This window comes from Saccoglossus kowalevskii, chromosome 2 (assembly GCF_978046115.1).
Source record: "Saccoglossus kowalevskii chromosome 2, keSacKowa6.1, whole genome shotgun sequence".
Lineage (NCBI taxonomy): Eukaryota > Metazoa > Hemichordata > Enteropneusta > Harrimaniidae > Saccoglossus > Saccoglossus kowalevskii.
The window spans coordinates 30,460,532-30,482,851 of record NC_140642.1 but is presented as its reverse complement, the minus strand read 5'-3'; the positions used below and the strand labels follow the sequence as shown (position 1 = coordinate 30,482,851).

Sequence of the window (22,320 nt, the reverse complement as noted above, 5' to 3'; positions counted from 1 at the left end):
ATCTCATATTGGATGGGATTAAGACCGAATCCGAGCTGAAACAAAACACACTGAAACAGTAATTGATACACCGGCAATTTAGTTGAAATACTCGCTAACTATAACACTAAATATAACAAAACCAGAATATTTATAAGTGAAAAAAGTAAACTACTAAAATGTTAAAATGTGTCACTATTAACGCATATCATATAACATGTTTGTTGAACTTTGAATACATGTAGAAAAAAGTAATATTAATATTTGTACAACTATGTATTTTCTACATAAAACATCAAATATTGTTGCTTGATTTTCTTATATTATGTACATATTGTTTCGTAAATACTGCACTGTGTGGTTTCTTATACCAAACTGTTTGTATACATAACGCTTTGCCATATCATATCACATATAGCTTACATAGGAAATTGTTGTGGTTTTACTAACTCCCAGGCAATGGTGTGTTTTGGCGGGTCTTTCACCTCGATTTGTAAATTATCTTTAATGTTTGAATTTACAAATTTACTTTTTTAGGACTGAATACAGAATCGGAATATAATTAAAGTAATACCACAAAGATTGCATTTAAGAATATATAGAAACACACCCTCGCATGTACCCATCAAGTTGATTTGGCGCGATTAAAGTTCATTGGCACGATGGAAATACTCGACGGAAGTTATGTTCAACCCAACAACAGTCACACCAAACGTCACAAACCCAGCGTGTGATAAGTGATGTGACCTGTCAGTTGTATATGCCAGATATGCCCGACCTCTGCTCCAACACATAAAACACCATATTGAGACAGCGAGCACGTAAACTTCCCGTCCAACCAAGTAAAGCACCCTCTAACCTAATGAAAAATAACTCAATAACTTTATCATCAGTTCTCTGAAATGTTCTTCTTGGTTGAGATACTACTCGATTTGTGTCATATTTATTCTAATTTATCCACGTAGATAACACAATTATCAATACATTGATTAATATGTAGTATTTGACATATTTGTCGTTACTGAAAATACAGCGCACTGTTGTTGTGGATTAATCTTTGCTGAGTTGGAGAGTAAACAACAGACCACCCCGGAAACGACCCAAGACAGCTTTGCGTTGGTGTTGCATATCACGTCTCATCGTGGGTATTGCGGTTTGTGGTGACTTGACGTGTTTGGGTTTCAAGGAAATTGCCATCCGGGTCAAACATGACGGATAAAAGTGGGATCGACACTCTTTGAGTTCATTCAGCGCCGGTCTACCACGAGTATCAGACGTGCCCTTCGCGCACATTACCGTAACAAATATGGGTTTACTTTCAGACAACACGCGATTTTTTATTTTCATTCACTGTCTTATTTCAGTTTTACAAGTACGTAAATTATGCTAAATACTTATTTACTTTATTTATATTTAATTAAGATTTGATTGGGAAAAATATGTGTGAACAGTCTACCGTTATTTGTATGTGCCATGATAAGTTCGGCAGAGCAGCCCTAACTTTGTTTTCTGAACTGGATTTTCGTATTAACATTTATTGATTTTCATTTCTAACGCGAATTTATAACATAAATACTCGTAACAATTTTTCGGAGTTTTTAGTAATGACAAATACTATTTTTTTCTTCTGAACAGTTAGTATCCGGCAATGGCATGCTACAAATACAGCTAGTATCCTACGTCAACCCGCACGGACTTTTAATGGACGGCAACGATTGTGATAACGACGAGACAGAGTGTGACACTTGGATGGAATTCTGCATACGGCAGTCACCCTATCACATCAACTCAACATGTCGATATGGCAATGAAAGCACAGGAATATTAGGGGGCGACGCAATAGATTTTACCTCTGGACAATTTCTAGGGAATGGACTTACGAACCCTATTGCTTTTCCGTTCACTGACGAATGGCCGGTAAGTTCGGACTACTACGAAATACGGGCATCTTGTTTAACAGTATCCGGTGTGTGTTCCGTTGCTGTTTTCCCTTTCAACAGCGTCTGCATTCTTTTTCTATTACGTAAACTATATTAGTATTGAAATAATTGTGTTTTTTGATCTAATTTTACTACTTGTTTAAAAACGTAATGTAGATCATTAATGTATACATCTTGAATAAAATCCAGGAGGAGACACCAGTATGTAAGTAAATATCCTGGTGAATTAACAGTAAAAACTGGTCGAAGAAAAAAAAATATTGCTTTCTGTGAGCTCTCAAAATATTTAATGTTTAATAATAGATGATCATAAATATGTGGAAGTTTCTAAATTGTAAACAGGAGTGTTTGTACACATTGGTGTCATACAAATTCCCTAAAGTCTGATGATATTTTATAATTTTTTTTTTTATTTTTTTATTTTTTTATTTTACATAATAACAAACTGAGTTAAGTAAAATTGTTGATCCCACCCTGATGAATTACAAAATTTGGATAAACTATAGAATGATTAATTTCAGAGTTAGGTCCCAGGATGCACAGCATGAGGATGGACTAATCTGATACTATTACTTATTCACATCATGTTCACCATTCTATTCATATGATCTAAACATATTTGTCTTAACCATATCTAGAACACTGTATAACCGACATGTACCCTTGACATCATTCTGTATTCCAGAAATTTTTTTTGGGGTCAATTTGTTTTTTAAATTGATGCATGCACATGTTTTATTTCATTAAAATTGGGCTTCTATTTCGATTTTTAATGAAAGTAACATTTTTCTTATTACTGAATTTACCGGTAATTTTCCCATTTTTTTTACACATGAAACTTTTTCCGAGCCAAATATGATGTTAAAAATTAAAATTAAATAACCTAAACTAACCACTTTTTTTTTATCTTGTTTCAGAGTCAGTTTGGTTTATTTGTACGGGTGTTTGATGATGACACCACTGGTGATGAATTAATCGATGAATATTATAAGACTATTCAAATTGAGCCCGGCAAAACTGAGCAGAGTGCTTTGTGGAGAACTGAACTTATGTTGGGAGAAAATACACAAATTGAAACGCAGGTCAAGGTAAGAGGTCAAAGCATGAATTTTCTTTGATGTTATGTATTTGTTTTCACATTTTGTAAGTCTGTTTTCTTTTAATTATGATTATGAGTCAAAGTTTGTACTACTGAGCATGTCTTTAGCATACATTCCTGTTAAAAATAATGAGAAAATATTATTTGCATTTGAGAATATAACAATTTGAATGTCAATTTATTAGGATTCCTATCATAACAATAATTAGTAAAATAGATAAATGCAAAATTTTCTATGATATTCCAGTGATGTCCAGTGATTCCTATTTGTTTATCCCAATGGCATATAACCATAATAATGAAGGTATGAAGAAAATGACATCTATGAATTAAATTTCATCCAAAGCTCCTTAACTTAGTCAAAATTCTTCCCAACAATTCAAATCGTACATAATTATAGACTCTTACTGAAGAAATTAGTATTTATGCTTCCCCTTGTAACTTTGGTCAGTCCCTTTTAGCATGCTCTGAAATGTACAGCTGCTTGACATACAACATATACAATAGCCCTTGCATATCTGGTTATTGACCTGTGATGTCCTTTACCTCTTTTAACAGTTAAGTAGGAGGCTATGAATCAAGGTGTGTCTACATTATAAGTATTCATGAGCCTTGGATGCCACTGAGAGTCATCAAAGATGTCACTTCCTCAGAGATCACAAGAATGTTCTCATGAGTGCCTTTGAAAAGTAAACATGTGTCTCTTCATGTTTATTTTTGTTGTTGAATTGATGGCATAGTCTGACAGTTCAGTTAGCGGTGCTATAAATTTGCCTGCCAAACATTTATGCACTTTTGCTCATTTTTTTTATAATATTTTTGTTGAAGTATTGAACAAAACTTTTCATTGGCAAAATTACTCAAGTGATAAAAGTTGACTTCGGTATTCAAAACATTTAGTACCGGTATTCATTGAGTGTTAATGAGAATAAAATAGTGTTTAACCTTGCTGTGCTAGAAACAACATTTTTACTGATTTTCAATACAGAATAGTTACATGAAAGTTTGGAAGGCGACAAAAAGCAGTACATGTTTGCAGCAATTCTATTCTTACTAATACATCCCTTCCTCCAGTAAAAGTACCTGTTATTGTTGTTATCAATATGTAAGGGTTGACTAACACTAAAAAGGTATCACAATAACTCTGACACAGGATGCATTCAAATGAATTGTAAATGAGGTGGTCTCGCTTATTTCCTTCACTGAATCACATCACTTCATTGTGTTTCAGTGTTGAATAACGCATTTGTAAATCCGTAGGTTTTCTGCGAAGCCGATTGGTACGACCGTCACTGCAACACATACTGTAAAGCTGAACCAGAAGATACTTACACATGTGAATATTCCACTGGTACTATAGTTTGCAAATTAGGGTGGGTCGGACCTGATTGTGATATGGGTAAGTAATCATCACTATGATAGAAGAAAGGAATGGGGATGTGTGTTTTTTTCTTCTTCCAGGATGCAATATTGAGGAATGTGAAATTAGATCTGGTTATATTTATCCAAACTTATTGTAAGTCAGCTTAGTAATGTGTTTCATCAGTTGCTTAGCCTTGACAGCTAGATTCTGGTCACAGACCTCAACATTAATCACTATGTCAGAGATTAAATAACATTATAATCACTTTGCTTTTCTCTTGTTTCTCAGCTCTTTGTGCAACTGGATGTCACCCGATTCATGGCAGTTGTACACAGCCCAGAGAATGCATGTAAGTTTTTTCACATTTCCCGTGATTTGAAAATTAAAAATACTCAATTGTACTTGACAAGTTAAAAGTTGCCTCTTGCTTTAAGTTTATTTAAGGTCATTCAACATATTAAATAAGAGCAAAAAATTTAAAAATAGAAGCTTTGAAGCTTATTCACCTAGCTCAGAATATTTTTTATTTTTTTTAAATGTTGAAAAACATGCAGCAAAAATAGATTTCCGTGAAGTGTTACTGATATTTCATAAAAAAAATAAATAGCATTCGTGAAAATGTACCCGAATATATTTATAGAATTTTTACACATGATGAAACCTTTTACCATAGGAACCAATGGTACAATTGACTCATAAATCACCAATTTCATGTGCGTTTGACATATTTTTTGTGCAAAAAGTAGTTCAGTTGTTATTCTTTTTTCTCAAGATGTGTGAGCAGCAGCATCAAATAATGCCATATGTTGAGCTGTATTATCGGGTATATTTTGTTTGTAGCATTTGACATATGAAGTAGTATATGCCATGCAACAATTACGCAAGTTATCTTAGTGGCTGAGTTTACTACATACGTTAAAGACTTCAAATAAGTTTATAACAGATAGTACACTTTATTTACATTAACGCATGAAAGTATTATTGTCTTTAGGCTGTTCGGTCAAACATTGACATTATAAAAAAGAATGTTTAGGCAATGCTGGAAAGTGGGTTTGATAAGGCGAGGGGTGTTTGAATTCTTGGGGGGGGGGCTTAGAGGATCTGAGGGGAAAAACATTTAAAACTAACATTTCTGAAAACAAATCTAGCCACAATGGACTAGCAATTATATTCTTTATGTGTTCAAGTCAATGTAAAATTACATAGGGTTGAATTGATTAGAGTTTAAGTAACATAATTATGAGTGAAAACATTATACTCAATCTTCCATGCCCTCCCCAAAGTTTTATATGGTCAGCCCCTAACTGGAACCAATCCTTTTTTTCTGACAGGATTTCACATTTGGGCTATCATTTCATGCTCACCAAAACGTTTCTACCCATCACTGTACCCTTGTCCTAGAGATCATAGTCTAAATTCAGGAAATAATATCAAGTCAGACAATTATTGAGAATTGTATGCTATCACATATGACACTGTGACTGTCCTTGCTTTTCAAGGCACCCCGGCTGTCACATCCTAGTTTATAGTGTTAAAGTATTGTGTTTATCATTTATAGTTGTGAAGAGTACTGGACGGGTAGACGCTGTGACCAATGCATTCCTAAAGCAGGATGTGGTGAGTACTTTCAACTATTTGTCAAGAGTTTAAACACAGACAATACCGGTTCTATGTTGGAAATAAAATATATATTTTTTTAATTTAATTTTTTTTCAGCAAATGGTTTTTGCACTGTTGGAAATGACTGTATCTGCAATGACGACACCTGGGCAGGGGAACTTTGTAATATTGGTAAGTGCTGTTCAATGAGCTCCAAATACAACTTCTCATCTTTTACAATTGACTCACAAAATCAGTTTTTATCAATACTATTTTTATTCATTATTAGATTTGGATTCTTGTCGGAGCAATCCATGCCTAAATGAGGCACATTGTGAAAGTACAGGACCAGATGCTTACAACTGTCAGTGTACAACTGGTTTCACTGGTATTAACTGCGAGACAGGCAAGTACTACCCTCACCATTCACAAAATGAAACCTACAGAATTTTTTCACATTTTCCCCTAAATTTTGATCAAGAGATGTAGCTAATAAAAAAATTATGTCAATTTGGTCGAAAATTATAAAAACAAATAATAGAGAAATACATAAAACAGGCAAAATCTGGAATGGAAAAATGATGGGACTCAAGGAATAAATTGTGATAAATCAACATCTGAAATTGGGAATCTTTTTAAATAAGAAGTACAAAATAACAAATAAGTAAAATTAGAAATTTATTTCTCAACTCACAGCTGCTGTTATTAAAAATTTGCCCTGCATTACAGTAACTGTGTACATCTGTATATAGGGTTATGTAAGTAACAGTGTGTTTTGTCACTTTTTGTAGAAATTAATGAGTGTGACTCTTCACCATGCCAGAATGGAGGTACTTGCATTGATGGTCCTGGTATCTATGAATGTAACTGTGGACTTTCATATGAAGGAGTAAACTGTGAGAGTGGTAAGCTTATATTGTTATATAATGTCTGTGTTAAAAAGAGTACTGACTGAATATAAATGTTAAATTGTCAAACTTATCATTTATCAATGCTACACCCAATGTGGGAAGTTAAAATAGAATTGCTATATAAATAAAAGTGACTTGAAAAACTGATCGTTAATGGATCGCTTGCCATTTATTATGTCATCAAATATACATTTATGAGATTTTTGTGCTATTTCTTCAGAAATCAATCACTGTTTGGTACCAGGTGTCGGTGGAGAAATGGTTCCATCTGGAGCTTGTGGTGATCATGGCACTTGTATTAGTGAGCCAACTGTTTTTATTTGTGAATGCCACACTGGATTTACCGGAAGATATTGCAAAACCAGTAAGTATATGTTAAATATATTATTAATAATAATTCAGGGGTGTTAACCAAGTGACTTGATATTTCAAGAGTTCCTCAACTATATTACGATTGTTTTTTTGTAGATATTGATGATTGCGTAGTAAATGAGTGTAAACATGGATCGACCTGTGTTGATGATATCAATGCTTACCACTGTGACTGTCTTCCAGGGTGGGAAGGACATCACTGCCAAAGAGGTAAATATAATGACACCACTATCATATTACTATTATTATAATAATAATGAACACATCAATTCATTCATAGCAGTGATAAATAAAATAAATTACTACTTTCATTGTTTTTTTCTCCCAGATATTGATGAATGTAGTTCAATGCCATGTAAAAATGGTGGCACATGCACTGATCTGTTAGCTGATTTTGAGTGTGCGTGTCCTAAAGGGTGGGAAGGCAAAGACTGCACAGCAAGTAAGTCTAACACCAGTCATTTTAACTATATGATCTCTACTGTGATGGGAATTCACTTATTCTCTGTGTGAAACAGATTGTATTACACAAGACCCTGGGCACTGCATGCATGTGCAGACTATTGTTTTATCTGTCTGTAACTCATATCTCATTACTGTAAAACTGTGTCTTACTCAAGGTCTTCAGTCCCTGTTTTAATTCCTGCTGACTTAAAGGGCGGTGGTCGCAGTGTCCTGTTGGAGCCAAGGCAAAAAACAATATACATTGTTTCTAATTTTGAATGATCTCAGCATGAATTAGATGTTTATTACACATGTTAATTGAACATAATGAAAAGAAGACAGTGACTCACTTTATATGATTTATCTCTCAGGAGCTCCAGATGATTGTTTTGTGATGAAAAAAGGTATAATATCTCATGGTGCCGAGTGGGAAGACGACTGTAATGGCTGTCTTTGTGACGATGGAAATATTAAATGCAGTAAGGTAATTATCGGTTATGAACCATTACTACACCATTTTAATTTTGTAAGGACAAATTTTCATGGGCGAAAAAACACAGAATTTTGTAGCAGTTAAAAATTGAGAAATTTAGTCCTCAATTTAGAACAAGGGACACTTGAGCGTTTATGTTTGCATGCAGTACCGGTAAGTGGAAAATCACTCAAGACATGCAGTGATAAAAATATTCTAATGTGTGTCACCATACTCGTTACGAAGCGGTGAAATGTCAGTAGTATCATGTGTGGCATAAAGGTTTAGTGTCTCTTGTTGTACTGTATACATGTGCTGCCAAATAAGGTTTCTTTTTGGACCTGTAGTGTCTGGAGTGATAACCCATGTCAAAAAAGAATTATAGTCTGATAGCTTTGCAAATTTATAGATGGTTAAAATGAATAGAGTTTTTGAGTACCTTACCTAATTATCTCCTCCACCAACTTTCAGTCACACTAAAATCTAAAATCTGAAAGTTGTTTAAACAGTAATATTTTCTCCAAAAATATATCCACAGTGACGAGAATGCAGTGACACATTTTCAAACTAACATTTTTTCTTTCAGATTTGGTGTGGACCTGATAACTGTCTGAACCTCAATCCTGACATAGATGAAACTAATGATCATGTTATCAACACATGTTCACCTGAAGCACCGTGTAGTCTAGTGTCAGATATTGAATGTCTACAAGGAGTTTGTGAGGACTTTGGTAAATGTATTAACGAGAATGACCCAGCACCAAAGGACGCTAAATGTGGGGAATCTTTCTTTGAGGAAAAGGCAACCACATATGCATGCACATATGTAGGAATGAGACTGGATTTCAATATATTGCCAATGGTAAGCTAGCAAGTCTCAGAGTGTATTTTTATTTGATTACTATAGTAATACTGGTGGTAAAGGTTGCAGAAATGTGTGTTGCCCCCTAGAAATCAAAACATTAAAGGCCAGTGGTTGTCACGCCACGCATGTGTGACAGTTGGGTTGATAAACATAGATTTTCCCACAATCCAATGTGCTTTTCTAATGAAATCACAAATACAAGTTTTGCCCTTGGCGCCACTTTCACTAATTACCACTGGCGTGTGATCGATACCTTTCATACATCAAAAAAATTTCGTACCGCCCTTTAAATATATTATATCAATAATTTGAATGGAAGTGAACTTTGTGAGACTATATATTCTTGGTTACATATTACAATTAACATAAAACATTTTTTAATAAATGAAATTACAATATCGTCATTTATTCTGATTTTTGTTTTAGAATACGACCGTAGAACAAGTCTGCGATGCATTGCGGGACATTCAAGATCTACGACCACATGCAATGGAAGACAGATTGATTATTCAATGTGATAAAGATTTGGAGAGTGGAGAAGATAATGTCATCTATGTCTCACAGGTAATACTCCTAGAAAATAAATCAAGTTACTGTTTTCGAATTTTTGAAATATTTTGATTTCAGGGTGTTATTCAACTTCAGTGAAATATCCACAGTTGTGAAGTTTTGTGACCCCCACCCCTAAAGAAATTGTTTCTTGAAAAATTTGTGAGATACATCACCTGGTTCTCAAACCATAATATCAATCATGAAGAGTAAGGTAACAAATTTCTAAATATTATTTCAGGAGAGTGGTGGAGGAATGGAGGTAACGAAAGAAGCTATGGATGAAATGATTGGGTACATCAGGTCATTACCAGAAGACAGTGACAATCTCATATTGAAATCTATATATATATTTTCACCAAAGAAAAGTGAAAAAAGCACTGGATCAGGTAATATGTAGTACCATAGTAGTCTAACATCAAATAATGTCCTACACATGTTTTATTGTGGTACTAGTTGATTGCAGCAGCATATATTCATTTTCATTTCCTCTCTCATTATAGCCATTGGGATCTGGTTACCTATATTGCTCGCAATCCTGGCTTTACTTATCCTCATCGCAGTTATCGCATTTGTTATCTGGTATCGTAGACGTAAACAAAGGGAAGATAAACATGTTGATCATCCTCTCTCCAGACTTACACTGAAAATGAGGGAAAATCCATTTTTTGAGGAAAAGGGTAAAAATAAATTTTCTTTATGACACTAGAGGGCAGTATGACAGTATTTGCAGAGATTGTACATTTGATTGTGAAGCTCCATGATTTGAATACATTTTGATATTGATATAACAGGCAACACCTTTATGAAGTCCCCCCTCCACTTGTTATTTGTAAATATGAAAACAAAAAATAATGAATGTCAATTACCTCAACTAATTAGAGAAGACTGTTTTCAATATTTGATCATTTCCCCCTTTGAATTTATTCTGCAAACATTTTGATGTTTTGTTAAGGGTTAATCTTAATAGCATTTGCGAGGAAACAGTTTTGAGAATATGCTGTGACTCAAAAATGCCTGTGAAACTTTCATGATTTTCACGAACTCACAATAACTTTTCTCTCATAAAATCAAAGCGGTTTATCCTCACTTTGTACATGTATTTAAGGGGTATCATTATTTTATCTCAATAACAGATGAAGTAGAAGATTACAATTGCACAACCTATGTACAGACTCCAGACAATTGCAGCAGCTCACCTGATGCAGGTAACCATACATAATGTAAACTACCGTCTGTAATGTCCTGTAATGTTTGTTAAAATCAAACATGATGCCAAGAACGTCACTTCATTTAATGATTATCAAACGACTTCACAAAGAACACGTGATGATCTTTTACATGCATGATCTTTTACTGGGAAGACACAAGACAAGCTTGGATTCTCCTCCCAAATGCAACCGACAATAATTTTCATACATTTTAGAAAAATTACCCATACACATCAATCAATCATTTGTATTTCTTTTGTTTGTATAGATTATGAGTTGGACGTTATTAGTATACACTCGCAAAGTGATGCAGGCTGCCAAGGTGGAGGCTCAGAGGGCGAAGCAGGCGATGCAGACTATGTTGCAATGGATGACAAAGAACCAAAACCTGAGACATCCACTATTGATGGCTCACCAGATAATGTCTAAACAGATGAACTAAATGTGCAATGTACCCACTGTGGAGAAAAAAAAAGAGACCTTGTCATGCTGGATAGGACGAAATGCCTATTACATTAAAAGTGCAATTCAAATTGTAGTTTAATTTCAAAGAACAGAATCATTGTTAAGTTTTGTGTAAATACAATTACCTTGGGGTGGGTGTGGGGGTGAGAAACTACTTAATTTTTGGGGTAGATGGATAGGGGTGGGGGTGATATTATAATCATAGCTAGCATGTTTCTATGCAAATTATTTCTGTTTTAAATCTGTCCACTAAGTTTTTACAGGGTATAGTATTTTATTTAACACCATATTTATGATAAAAATATAAAAAAAAACAATTCCATTGACTTTATTCCAGTTCTATACAGAATATTTTGGCTGATACTTGGTGCTATGAAACATTTTTCAATGTAAATACCATTTTTTTATAATTTTTAAACATAGTACAATTTCATAGTCTGTTTTTCTTACAAAAATGCATCTGACTTTTTTTCAAATAAAAGCAAAGTTCAGTATTAACCTTGTTTGCCTTCACAGTTTTTTTGATAGTTCTTGACATATGCAACTAATCATGTGTAGAACGGCACCACATACTCGACTTATTCACACCTTGTATATCAGCTATTTTTTTTTCGTGCCCCTTCAGTTAAAAGCCTTGCTTTATATTTCTCATATTCATATTTTCTTTCAAAATGTTTGACCTGTAAAATATAATGAAGACAGAAGTAAGTGCAGGATGTCATGATAGACGTTCTGCATGATTCAAGTGTGTTTGAGTGTGTGTGATGTTTTGCTTGGTGCTTACTTCGTACACAGAATTGCACAAAACAATTACTATTGTTGGCGGATAATACAAATGTTTACACTGCAAGGTGTGGTGTTTAATACTGATTTATTACGTGTATTAATATCTATTTAATATTATTTGTAATCACAAGTTTTGGACTTGATTTTTGGCATTATTTCAAATGTTACACCCAAGGCCTGTAAAATTGAGACACCAGTACTGCATATTACCTCACACAATTGATTTTGCTTTCCAATTTCCATGCGCAACAAAATAAATACCTTTACTAAAATTTTCACATAGGGGTTAAACTGCGATACAACAGCATCAGCACAGTACACAGTTTTATAAGCATGCAAATTGTGAATTAGGCAAAATACATGTATCACGAAAACAACCAGTGACTCTAGCTCAGTCAGCTGGCGTACACGTGGTAATAAAATAAATGCAATCAGCTGAGCTGCTGCATCCATCTCGAATGTGGCTATTCAATGATGTCAATCGAAAAGTAATCAGGGTCTGGATATTATCACAATGCATCTGTGCATCATGTTTCATTGATAACAGTTCTCGACATATTACTGGAATAACTAGGTAATTAATATGCACAGATTTCCACCATATTTCAATCATGTCTGAGCATTACTTGAAGTAAAGTGAACAATTCTTGAGATAGAAATCGAACAGTTAAAAATTGTCCAATTAGTATGCAAATTAGGCACAGATTTACTGGTATACCATAACCTAGCCACGTCTGCATTATTACTATGCATATGTATACATGTACCAAGTTTCATTGAAACATGTTCTTGTTTTTGAGGAATCAGTGGAATAGCTGAAAATTGGCTAATTATTATGTAAATGACAGAATTTATATATTTATAGTGTCAACCCAAAACTAATCAGGTCTGCACATTATTCCAGCGTATCTAAATGCCATAGTTGTCCGGGTAAGCACCCATGCCCGGGTAAGCGCCCATGCCCGGGCATGTCAGGGCATATGCCCAGAGGATCTTTTCTACACTTTTTTTACAAAAATCTATTTTTTGTTTGTTGTACATAAATGTATTAACAGTTGACTTCCTTGCATTCTGTTATGATTCTGATAAAAAGTCTTGAAAAATGTCACTTGCATAAAACAAGGGGTGAACACGAAATAGCCGTGACAGCAAAATAGGTAATTTCGCCTTCTGGCTTCAGGGCACTGCTGTTTACCTAATTTACATTAATGTTTTATGATTTTTATCAGAATCATAACAGTATGTCTATTAAAGCAGAAACAGCAGTTCTCTTCTTGAGAATATCTTAGAGTATCGAGAGCCGCAAAGCAAGTGTCGCACTCATTCGGCTTCAGTGTCATCGACAATGAAACCAATGTTGCAATATTGTAGCATGGTTGTAGCAACATGTACCTGGGAGAGTTGTTAAGCACGTTGTTTTGGCTTTATAAAATATTTGGTAGCAGCTTGCTATTCCAATTTTGCAATGTCATGCCGTTGACTAGACCTCTAACACTAGTATAGTGTATTCCTTGTCTCTTTATTATGATTAGATATGCCAAGCTAACAGACAGCGAAATCCGTGGATTCAAATTGCTGAGTCCAAATTGTGTGCGACAACATCAACGAACTTCAGAACGAAACTGTAGGGATTTTGTTGGACAGCGACAGTGATGCCGACTTAGACTTTGAGGGTTTTAACTTTGAGGAAAATGGCAATGAACGTACAAATAGAAATCTGAGAACAACTATGAACTTTTGTTATTTTTACTGTGTAAAATCGTAAATTAACCCCTCAAATTTTAAATTCATTTTGCGTTCACACGTATTGGGAGTGTTTGCGGCGGGGAAATCCTAACTGTTTCCTCACTGTAGATTTTTATTATTTCTGGTTTGTTTGTCATATTATAAGCAATAAATTATTTTTGTTATACTTCTAATGTTGCATATTGTTCATTTATTTCTATTGCATGTTTTCATTTGCTATTCTATTTCCTGCTGCAGTTCGATCTGCGTGTTGTAAATTTTCGTTTTTTTTACAGGGGTTGTCCAGGCATACGCCCACCCCTATTTTTTGGCAATTTTTCACGTTCAGGTCCTGGGGCGCTTACCGGACAACTACGATACCATACACCATGAACAATAAGTCTAATACTGGTAGACAGACATACAGACAACCGCAAAGACTCCCATTGTTTGCTTCGCACACTGAAGTAAAAAAGCATGGTGTATTTATGATGATAAATAAAATAAATATAAATATAACAGTATACATAAAAGTTAAAAGTAAACATTAAATATTTCATGAATCATGCTTGTTATATAAGGTGAATAAATATGTGGCCAAAAGGTCTGGTGTAAGATCAGCCTTGATAAAATTGATGAAAAGTGGTAAAAAAAAGAAAAACGTCCTTGTTATTATTTGTATGATCATGTCTTGCAACAAGAAAGTGTGCCATTTCCACTGTGCAATTTCTACCTTGCACCGTTTTGGGGACATTATCAGGAACAATTTCTTTGACCATCTTGTTGAAAAGCGACACAAAGCAATTTTGCGAGTTTATTTGCAGCACTGTTCCCATGGGCTCTGGGTGTAACATCCCTAAGTATTGATAATGGGAAAATCACTACTTATTAAGACATTTTGACAAATCCCTTAATAACATGATAGATCAACCAAGAGAACACAGTTATGCAAAGTTTTGGATTACAACATTGGTTGAAGATACAAGAGCTTCATCAATTGATTCTATTTTTAATAATAACATACCCATGTATTGGGACATTTACATTCAAACAGCTTTTTCAGTTCTTGACATTTTGATTGATCTTCGTTGTTGTTAGACAAACAGGTAAAGTAGTTATCCTTTGCTTCCCAGCAACTCTTGCGTTCTTCAGACTTTAAAAAAGTAGACATTCTGCCTCATTCTGTAGAAAATATGAAGACATGTCATAGACAAGACTAAAGCAGGAAATTAGTCATTCATGATACCAGAGTGGTTAGATGGATCATCTAGATGAATGGCTAAGGAAACATAGTGTAGTAAAGCTTCAAAGCATACCCATCAACTATATTATCTGACCAACTACTAAGCAAATCATGCTCAAGTATTGCAGGACCAGCAGCCAAACACAGCATGTGTCACAGGTTGCTTACTCTAACATCTCATCAACTCAGTAATTTGGCAAATTGTATGATGTTTGACAGTATTTTTATTTATTTATTTATTTTATTTAATCATTCAACATCCATTGGAATGGATGATATATACAAAAAAACAAAACATGAAAAATGACATGATAAAACAAATACACATACACAGAAAAAGCAATGAAAGTAAAAAATGAAAGTAGCAGAAACTCCAAAAATTTTGAAGGTCATTAGGTGTTGGAGGTGTTGCTATCTGGATTCAAAACAGATTCGCAAATATTGTTCTAAAGGAATTGACAGGGATTCATTGCTTAAGTTAAATCTAAATTTGTTGTCCTGTTTTTGTTTTCTTTTGCCTCTCCTGATTTTTTTGTATGTAAAGTAGCAAGTGCTAGTACTGACATAGTGCTTTTTAGCCACAGAAGTCATATTTATGTTTGAGACTACATGACAGGGCTGTGCGGCCTTCTCTCTATCAAATGGCAATTTAATGCACTATCCTGGTGTTAACCAGGCTCGGTCGAACACAAGAACCTACGAACCTTAACCAAAGTCACATTCATTAGTGAATGCATCTCGGCCAGTGGAATTGGCCTTCCCATTGAGTCTGTGGCACACTAACCCAGGGTAGGGGTCAACCCGTTTTGGTGTTCAGCCTAAGGTAGGATTTGAACTTGGGTCTACCGATCATGAGTCTGATGCAACAACCACTATGCTACCAGTGACGTGGTTTACTTTATTGAAATTTCCCTTGCTTCCATAAATAGACAGGGCAAACATCACAATGTTGTTCATCTTCTATCTGATTTGTGTTACAGAGAAGATATAATAATAATAATAACTTTATTACTCACCAATTACCATTTGTGGGTAATGTATGGTAAAAAAATACTACAATAAAGAGAAAATAGTTTATCCACTTTCTCCAGGCCAGCTTCGTGTACGGTTTGTACAGAAATAACAAATGGTAATGCGAAAATCACTAATATTTTTCAAGCGAATTAGCAGAGAATCGCTATTACTATAAAACTGGGTTCACAAAAATATCTCCAATATTTTTAAGGTTACGATTTTGTTCATTGCTTTCCTTGTGCATGGAGGTAACCTTCTAAGTTCAATTTCTAATCAGAACTTGACCAATCAACACCCCACACACACAAATACTGCTCCCAGCAATACTTACCAGTAAATATTTTTTGTTTGTAACTTGTCACTAATTTGAAAAAAAAACAAAGTGTTCACAACCACCGCAAATGTGTTTACGACGACTTTCACATTGAATCTCTACTGTATAACAACTTGCTCGATGGTGCGCCCGCTTCAAACCGGAAGTGAACCATCCAACACCATGACAAACATTTTCATTCCAACTTCCGGTAAATAGTTCAGCACAATTGTTTATTTGCTTTAGAAATAAGGGCAGAATACATGTTTAGGATTTACTATAATTTTAATCCAATAACGTCGTAATTGTGTTTGCTAAATAAAATCACATGTTTTGGCGTTATAGTGACTGCGTATTGATGGCACAAATGTAGTTCGCCGGACTGTGTCAAGCAAGATGGCGGACGATTGGAAATGTTGATGTGATGAGAGAGACCGATATCGAGGGAGAATTATTCCGTTATGAAAACAGTTATTCACAATTAACATTTATTCTAGTTTGGTAAATACACCAAGTACATTTCTTTCTAATGAAGATTGTTTTACGATGGCTGAGCTCCCGATATCAAGAAATTCTGAGGGTAATCCAATTTTGAATGAACCCCTCGTCGTCGATAAAATCAATGGAATGGGAACAGAAGCTGCAGTATATAGTTCACCTATGACTTTGAAATCAAAAATGGAATGTTCTACCAAACCTAAAAATGCAAGTAACACATTTATTAACGTCAGTACTGAACACCATGAACAGAGACTTGTGAACGGGTGTGTATTCGAAAAAAAGCATGACCATGAAGTCACAAGTCATAACGAATGTACCAAGGAGAATTGCTATTTCCCTGCTGTTGTTGGTCGTGGGTGCGAGAATCCAAGAGAAACTGTACCAAGTATAGAACTACAGGATATGAAAACAAACAAACTGATACAGCATGATGAAGAAAACCAATTGATACCTAGTATGTCCAGACTTGCTGTGGTCGATGATGTTGCTTCACACGATGGTAGTACACATGATATAAACTATCTGAGATACGAATCTGAACTTCAAATGCCTGATATCATGACGTTGATAACGAAAGACCTTTCAGAACCATATTCAATCTATACCTATAGATATTTTATACATAACTGGCCTGATTTATGTTTCCTGGTAAGTTGTCAAATATTTTTTGTTCACATGTATGGGTCTGTGACATTTAGTTAAAAACTATTCACTGAAATACCATTTACTGGAAAAGAATAACTTATTGTGAGTGTCCAACTACCAAGCATTGCGGTAAAATTGAGGAAATTATTGCTTGAAATTGCCTCTTAGTGTGAAAGGAATGATTTTTAGAAATTAGAAAAACGTTCCTGTATGCAATTTCCTTTATGCCAAAAGTGATAGTGGTTTTTTTTTTTAAATGTTGATCTCTGTCCCCATGTACAGTCAAACCTCATTATAACGAAAAACATTGGACCAATGTGAACAGTTCATTATAACTATAGTTCGTTATAACCAATTATCCCTAGGGGACGTTTTAATACACTGCGAAAGTGTTCACATGCATGTACAAGGTTTATTCACAATTATTTGAAACAGTTACATATTGATTACACAGAACATGAATTTTGAATTAAATTTGGGCATGGCAAAACTAATTCTCACTGGTGGCAAGAATGTTTCAGACAACCTAGAAAAAGTCTGTGATTTTCGCCTGTCGGTGATTACACATTGTAGAAAACAGCATGTCCTTAACAGCTGCAAGCTTACTAAACATTTTAATGTCAACGTTATTATGCGACTGGAGATAGTTTTCTGAGCTTGAAAAGGCAATTTAGTGCTTGTGATGAAGTCGGCACATTGTCTAAAACGGAAGCGGTATTGGCATTTTCAACATTTTCAACATTTTCTTTGCATCTATCAGCGGTCACCAATTCAACAATGTCATCTTCTGTGGAAATTTCACAAACATCAATCTCTTCGTCGACAGTGACAAAATCAGAAGAAGAAATTTTGACGTTGTGTTTGGCGTCAAAAACACAAGTGTGATTGATGTCAGATTGCTGACAACAGGATGGGCGAGACAGTTGTCTACAAACATCAGCACTTTCTGTTTTTTAAGAATGAATTTTCTGCCTTGTTTATGAAGACAGCCTCGAAATAAATCACTGTTCATCCGGGCTTTTCTGTTTGCTGCGTAGTCGACAGGAAGGGTATCCAAGTTCACATTTTTATAAACACCTTTTTGATTTACCGATTTACCGCCAGTTTCATGTTTCATGAGTCGAAAAAACAAACCTTGTTGAGCATATTTTTTCGGGTGGTACGCTTCGAGCAAGTTAGGTAGTGAAGATGTCACCCAGTCATCTTTGAATCATCTTGAACGGGCGCAGCCTAGTCACACACAGGTTTAAATGTGATAGCTTGAATCATTTCAAACTTGCAGTCAAGTGACAAGGCACAGCGTTTAGTGCAAGTGTTCAACATGGTGATGTCAAAACTGAGATTTAGTGCTTCTGTAAAATCAGGCTTTATTTATCGCTCTCCAAACCCCCAATTTTCACACTGTCTGTCTACTCAGACTTTCCCATGATTTGGGTTAATGTGACTTGGTGGTTTGTCGTCTGTCCTGTTGATTACATCAACCATTCTCAACCACGTTGACGTGATATTTTAACACTTTGCTTCCTTGTGTTCGTACAAAAAAAAATAACGCCCATAATCATTGTTCGAGATGTTAAATGTGACTTGACAGGTTAATTGTACGCAAATAGTCTTGTGTTCATTGTTTATTATGCACCACACCGGATCTTTATGGAAATTGTATTAGTAATTACCAGTTTGATAGTAGTATTTTTTAATTATTCCTTCTTATTACAGGCTATGTGTGGTGATATATGTGTCGGTGCTATTGTTTGTAAATTAGATGTGCATAAGAAAATGACTAAAAGAGGATACATTGCAATGTTAGCTGTTGATGAAAATTACAGAAGAAGAAAAATTGGTAATTATTGACTATTTCATGCTGAATTTTTAGTCACAGAAAATAGATATACCCGGTGACACATTGAGCTTCGAAATTTTCTATTTTCATCTTCTTCCTTTATGACAATATTTGCAATGCAGCTTCTCCTGTACTGTGAATCAGATTGCTTTCAGACTATGTATCACAAACAGCAGAGTTATATTATATTATCTACAAAGATGTGTCTGTTGAAAAAGAAACTGGGAATTGTTCCTAAAAGTTACCTAAGAATTAAAGATGTTTATCATCTCACAGATAGATAGTGAAGGGCACAATAAGCAGACTTGTATGTTTTCCATTATATATATATAGAATATGTGATTAATACTGAAAACATGACAAATTCAGTCGTAATCTATTAAAAACAATGATTTAATTGTAGGTTCCAGTCTGGTGAGGAAAGCCATCCATGCCATGTTGGAAGGTCAGTGTGATGAGGTAAGGCGCCCTCTATGTTGGTTATCATACTGTATGTTTGAATTTATTGTTACCTCTGTTTATTATATAACCTCTGTTTACATTTAATTCAGCCATTAATATACTTTTGTGACATAGTTTATGTCAACATACATTTAAAAACACCACAATGGGTGTGGGTTTTTTAGGGGTTGCCAACCCAAGTATTTTCTGTTAATTGAAATTGTTATCAGTCGCATTTTACTTAGGTGAGGTTTGTCCCAACAATTTATCATTTCATGTTGTTTTTTTCAGGTTGTCTTGGAAACAGAAATCACCAATAAATCTGCTCTTCAGTTGTATGAAAACCTTGGCTTTGTCAGAGACAAGCGTTTATTTCGCTATTACTTGAACGGTGTAGATGCACTAAGATTGAAACTCTGGTTGAGATAGAAGCGACCATTCTCCATCGTTGTGTATTTGCGATAGATGAAACCCCACCCCTGCTGTGAATTGTCTTATGGTGTTTAATCTGTCACATTTTTTTAATTATTGAGATGAGTACTTTTAAGGAACTATGCCAATGCTGGCATATGAAATAAGTGAACTTGGAATATTTATAATGTGCATCTCATTTCCATTTAATTAATCAGTACATGACATCAATGTTATGTCACCTTGCTCTGTATAGTTCAGTTTATGATTGTTTTTAAGAAATAGTAAAAACGACAGTCAATATTTAAAATGAAGAAACATTGTCTGCACTTGGGGCAGTGGTATACAGCATAAGTAGACAGTAATGGTCCATCTATATTGTATATAACTGTCAAAATAATTTCATTTTTACTCCTGGAGTGTTTTATGAAGAAATAAAAATTGAATTCTCAGAACTGATGTTAGTCAAAACATCTTTTTGTCACTCACAACAATAAACTGCATCTATTGTTCATAACAAAGTGTGAGCACTGCCATTTTGTAGGGATTCATTAATAATTTAGAAGCGATTACTTTAAATACACTTTAATTTCCCTATATGTTCTCAAACTGTATTTTTTGGGTAAACTTACAAATAAGCAAACAAACAAAATATAAGTATCTGGTAGTTATTATTGTTATACTTTAAAGTAACATTGTATGGTGTGAATAAAATTAATTTCAGATACATATACCCAGTGTTAAGATAAAAAATGCCTTACTAAGATCCCAAATATACTATGTATAGGCAAACTATTAAGTCAGTGAAGAATGGTGTATTGGTCTAAACTGTTCAATAGTTTATCAAATCTTATTCTGGACATGACAGACGACAGCATAACACCCTTAAAGCATAACATGGATGAACACTTGTTAAAAATCCCAGATCAACCAAAAGTCTATTGCAGTCTCATGCTAATTGATACTCAATCCTAGACATGGTCAAATATCCTAGCAGCTGAACATTGCATTTATTTTAAATTGTAGTTGGACCTGAATACTTTGTGTTCAGACTTTATAATATAACATTTAGTTAATTCATTTTGACTCTAGGTGGCGCTATTTGTTTAAATGCATTTCATGCCGTGAATTATTTTATTATACAGGTAGCTGGAATTATAGACTGATATTAACTGGCTGGTCATTACTACCTAAATTTGCATACTTTTTAAAATTCACAACCTAGCTTTCATCCCACAAAAGTGAGGATAAATTAGAAATATTACTAGATGAAAATTACATTTCTTTTTGGTTATTCTGTAGGAGAATCTTTCAAAGAATGACCTTAATTGTGGAATGATTTGATAAAAATAAGTATGTTAAGTCAGTTTTGTGAACTTTTTTAAAAATGAGATTAAGAAACATTAAACCGAAAAGCTTAGGGCAAACCTCAAAACGTCCTGAAAGTGTAATTTTTGGTATAATTTGACGGAACATATTGTTCTGGTAAAAATAACATTGTACATGATTTTAATGCAAAAATTAATATTTTGTTTGGGCAGCTGCATGAGTGGAGAGCCCACAAAAGTGCTCAAAACAACTTCTATAAACATTCTCCAATCTGGTATCCAACATTTGTTTTTGCAGGTCACGTTAAATTATGATTTGTTTTCTCCGGGGTGGAAAAAGAAATTATTTTAATGAGGCATAAGTTGAGTCTAAGTGACCTTTGTGGAAGTAAATGAACATGGATACACTGTTCTGAGAGAGTGTGACACATAGAGGGAAACTGTTAAAAAACACATTGTAGTAACACAGAATAATTAACAAATGTGGGGAAAAATCTCATACAGTCCCACCTAGTAAAGACAAGCAGACTGTTGAGATAGCACTGCTGTTAGCAATGCACATTTCAATTAAAGAACTGAAGCAATTGAGCAAAAATTCGAAAATATAACTTTTTATCAAAATATTCATCAAAATTAGAAAATTGAAGATATCACAAAATGAACAAATCTGAGAGAGGTCTACCTGAGGTACCTATATGTATAACATAAAAGCAATTGGACTTGCGGTTTTCAAGAAGTCGAAAATATCACTTTTTTATCAAAAACGACAAAAATATTCATCAAAATTAGAGAATTAAATATATC

The 22,320-nt window shown here is 34.4% G+C and overlaps 3 protein-coding genes across 3 annotated transcripts; 2 read left to right on the top strand and 1 right to left on the bottom strand.

Annotated features, from left to right (window-relative positions):
- Positions 1 to 1,128: 1,128 nt before the first annotated feature.
- On the top strand, positions 1,129 to 9,585 carry serrate (protein; the record flags this gene model as incomplete). The annotated part of the gene is given in 16 exon segments (NM_001164987.1): positions 1,129 to 1,351; positions 1,615 to 1,896; positions 2,837 to 3,007; positions 4,279 to 4,417; positions 4,670 to 4,730; positions 5,940 to 5,998; positions 6,098 to 6,172; positions 6,270 to 6,386; positions 6,772 to 6,885; positions 7,112 to 7,255; positions 7,360 to 7,473; positions 7,592 to 7,705; positions 8,079 to 8,191; positions 8,766 to 9,041; positions 9,471 to 9,576; positions 9,578 to 9,585. Coding segments are annotated over 16 exon segments (1,959 nt in total), but the record flags the coding sequence as incomplete, so codon positions are not given.
- Positions 9,586 to 11,326: 1,741 nt separating this feature from the next.
- On the bottom strand, positions 11,327 to 16,532 carry LOC102807397 (cytochrome c oxidase assembly factor 6 homolog). The gene is made up of 3 exons (XM_078009596.2): positions 16,369 to 16,532; positions 14,805 to 14,962; positions 11,327 to 11,949 (listed from the first exon to the last, which is right to left on the bottom strand). The coding sequence occupies exons 2-3, from the start codon at positions 14,949 to 14,951 to the stop codon at positions 11,866 to 11,868; spliced, it is 231 nt and encodes a 76-aa protein (XP_077865722.1). The 5' UTR covers positions 14,952 to 14,962; positions 16,369 to 16,532; the 3' UTR covers positions 11,327 to 11,865.
- A 221-nt stretch (positions 16,533 to 16,753) lies between these two features.
- On the top strand, positions 16,754 to 20,643 carry LOC100370016 (N-alpha-acetyltransferase 30-like). The gene is made up of 4 exons (XM_002735170.4): positions 16,754 to 17,499; positions 19,213 to 19,336; positions 19,740 to 19,795; positions 20,069 to 20,643. The coding sequence occupies exons 1-4, from the start codon at positions 16,897 to 16,899 to the stop codon at positions 20,204 to 20,206; spliced, it is 921 nt and encodes a 306-aa protein (XP_002735216.1). The 5' UTR covers positions 16,754 to 16,896; the 3' UTR covers positions 20,207 to 20,643.
- The last annotated feature ends 1,677 nt before the right edge of the window (positions 20,644 to 22,320 follow it).

Excerpts from the sequence above, each read along its gene's own strand:
- LOC102807397 (XM_078009596.2), bottom strand. The coding sequence starts at position 14,951 with ATGTCTACTTTTTTAAAGTCTGAAGAACGCAAGAGTTGCTGGGAAGCA. Across the intron at positions 11,950-14,804 it reads GTAAATGTCCCAATACATGG|GTCAAACATTTTGAAAGAAA; the intron begins GTATGTTATTAT and ends TATATTTTACAG.
- LOC100370016 (XM_002735170.4), top strand. The coding sequence starts at position 16,897 with ATGGCTGAGCTCCCGATATCAAGAAATTCTGAGGGTAATCCAATTTTG. Across the intron at positions 17,500-19,212 it reads GGCCTGATTTATGTTTCCTG|GCTATGTGTGGTGATATATG; the intron begins GTAAGTTGTCAA and ends TTCTTATTACAG. Across the intron at positions 19,337-19,739 it reads TTACAGAAGAAGAAAAATTG|GTTCCAGTCTGGTGAGGAAA; the intron begins GTAATTATTGAC and ends ATTTAATTGTAG.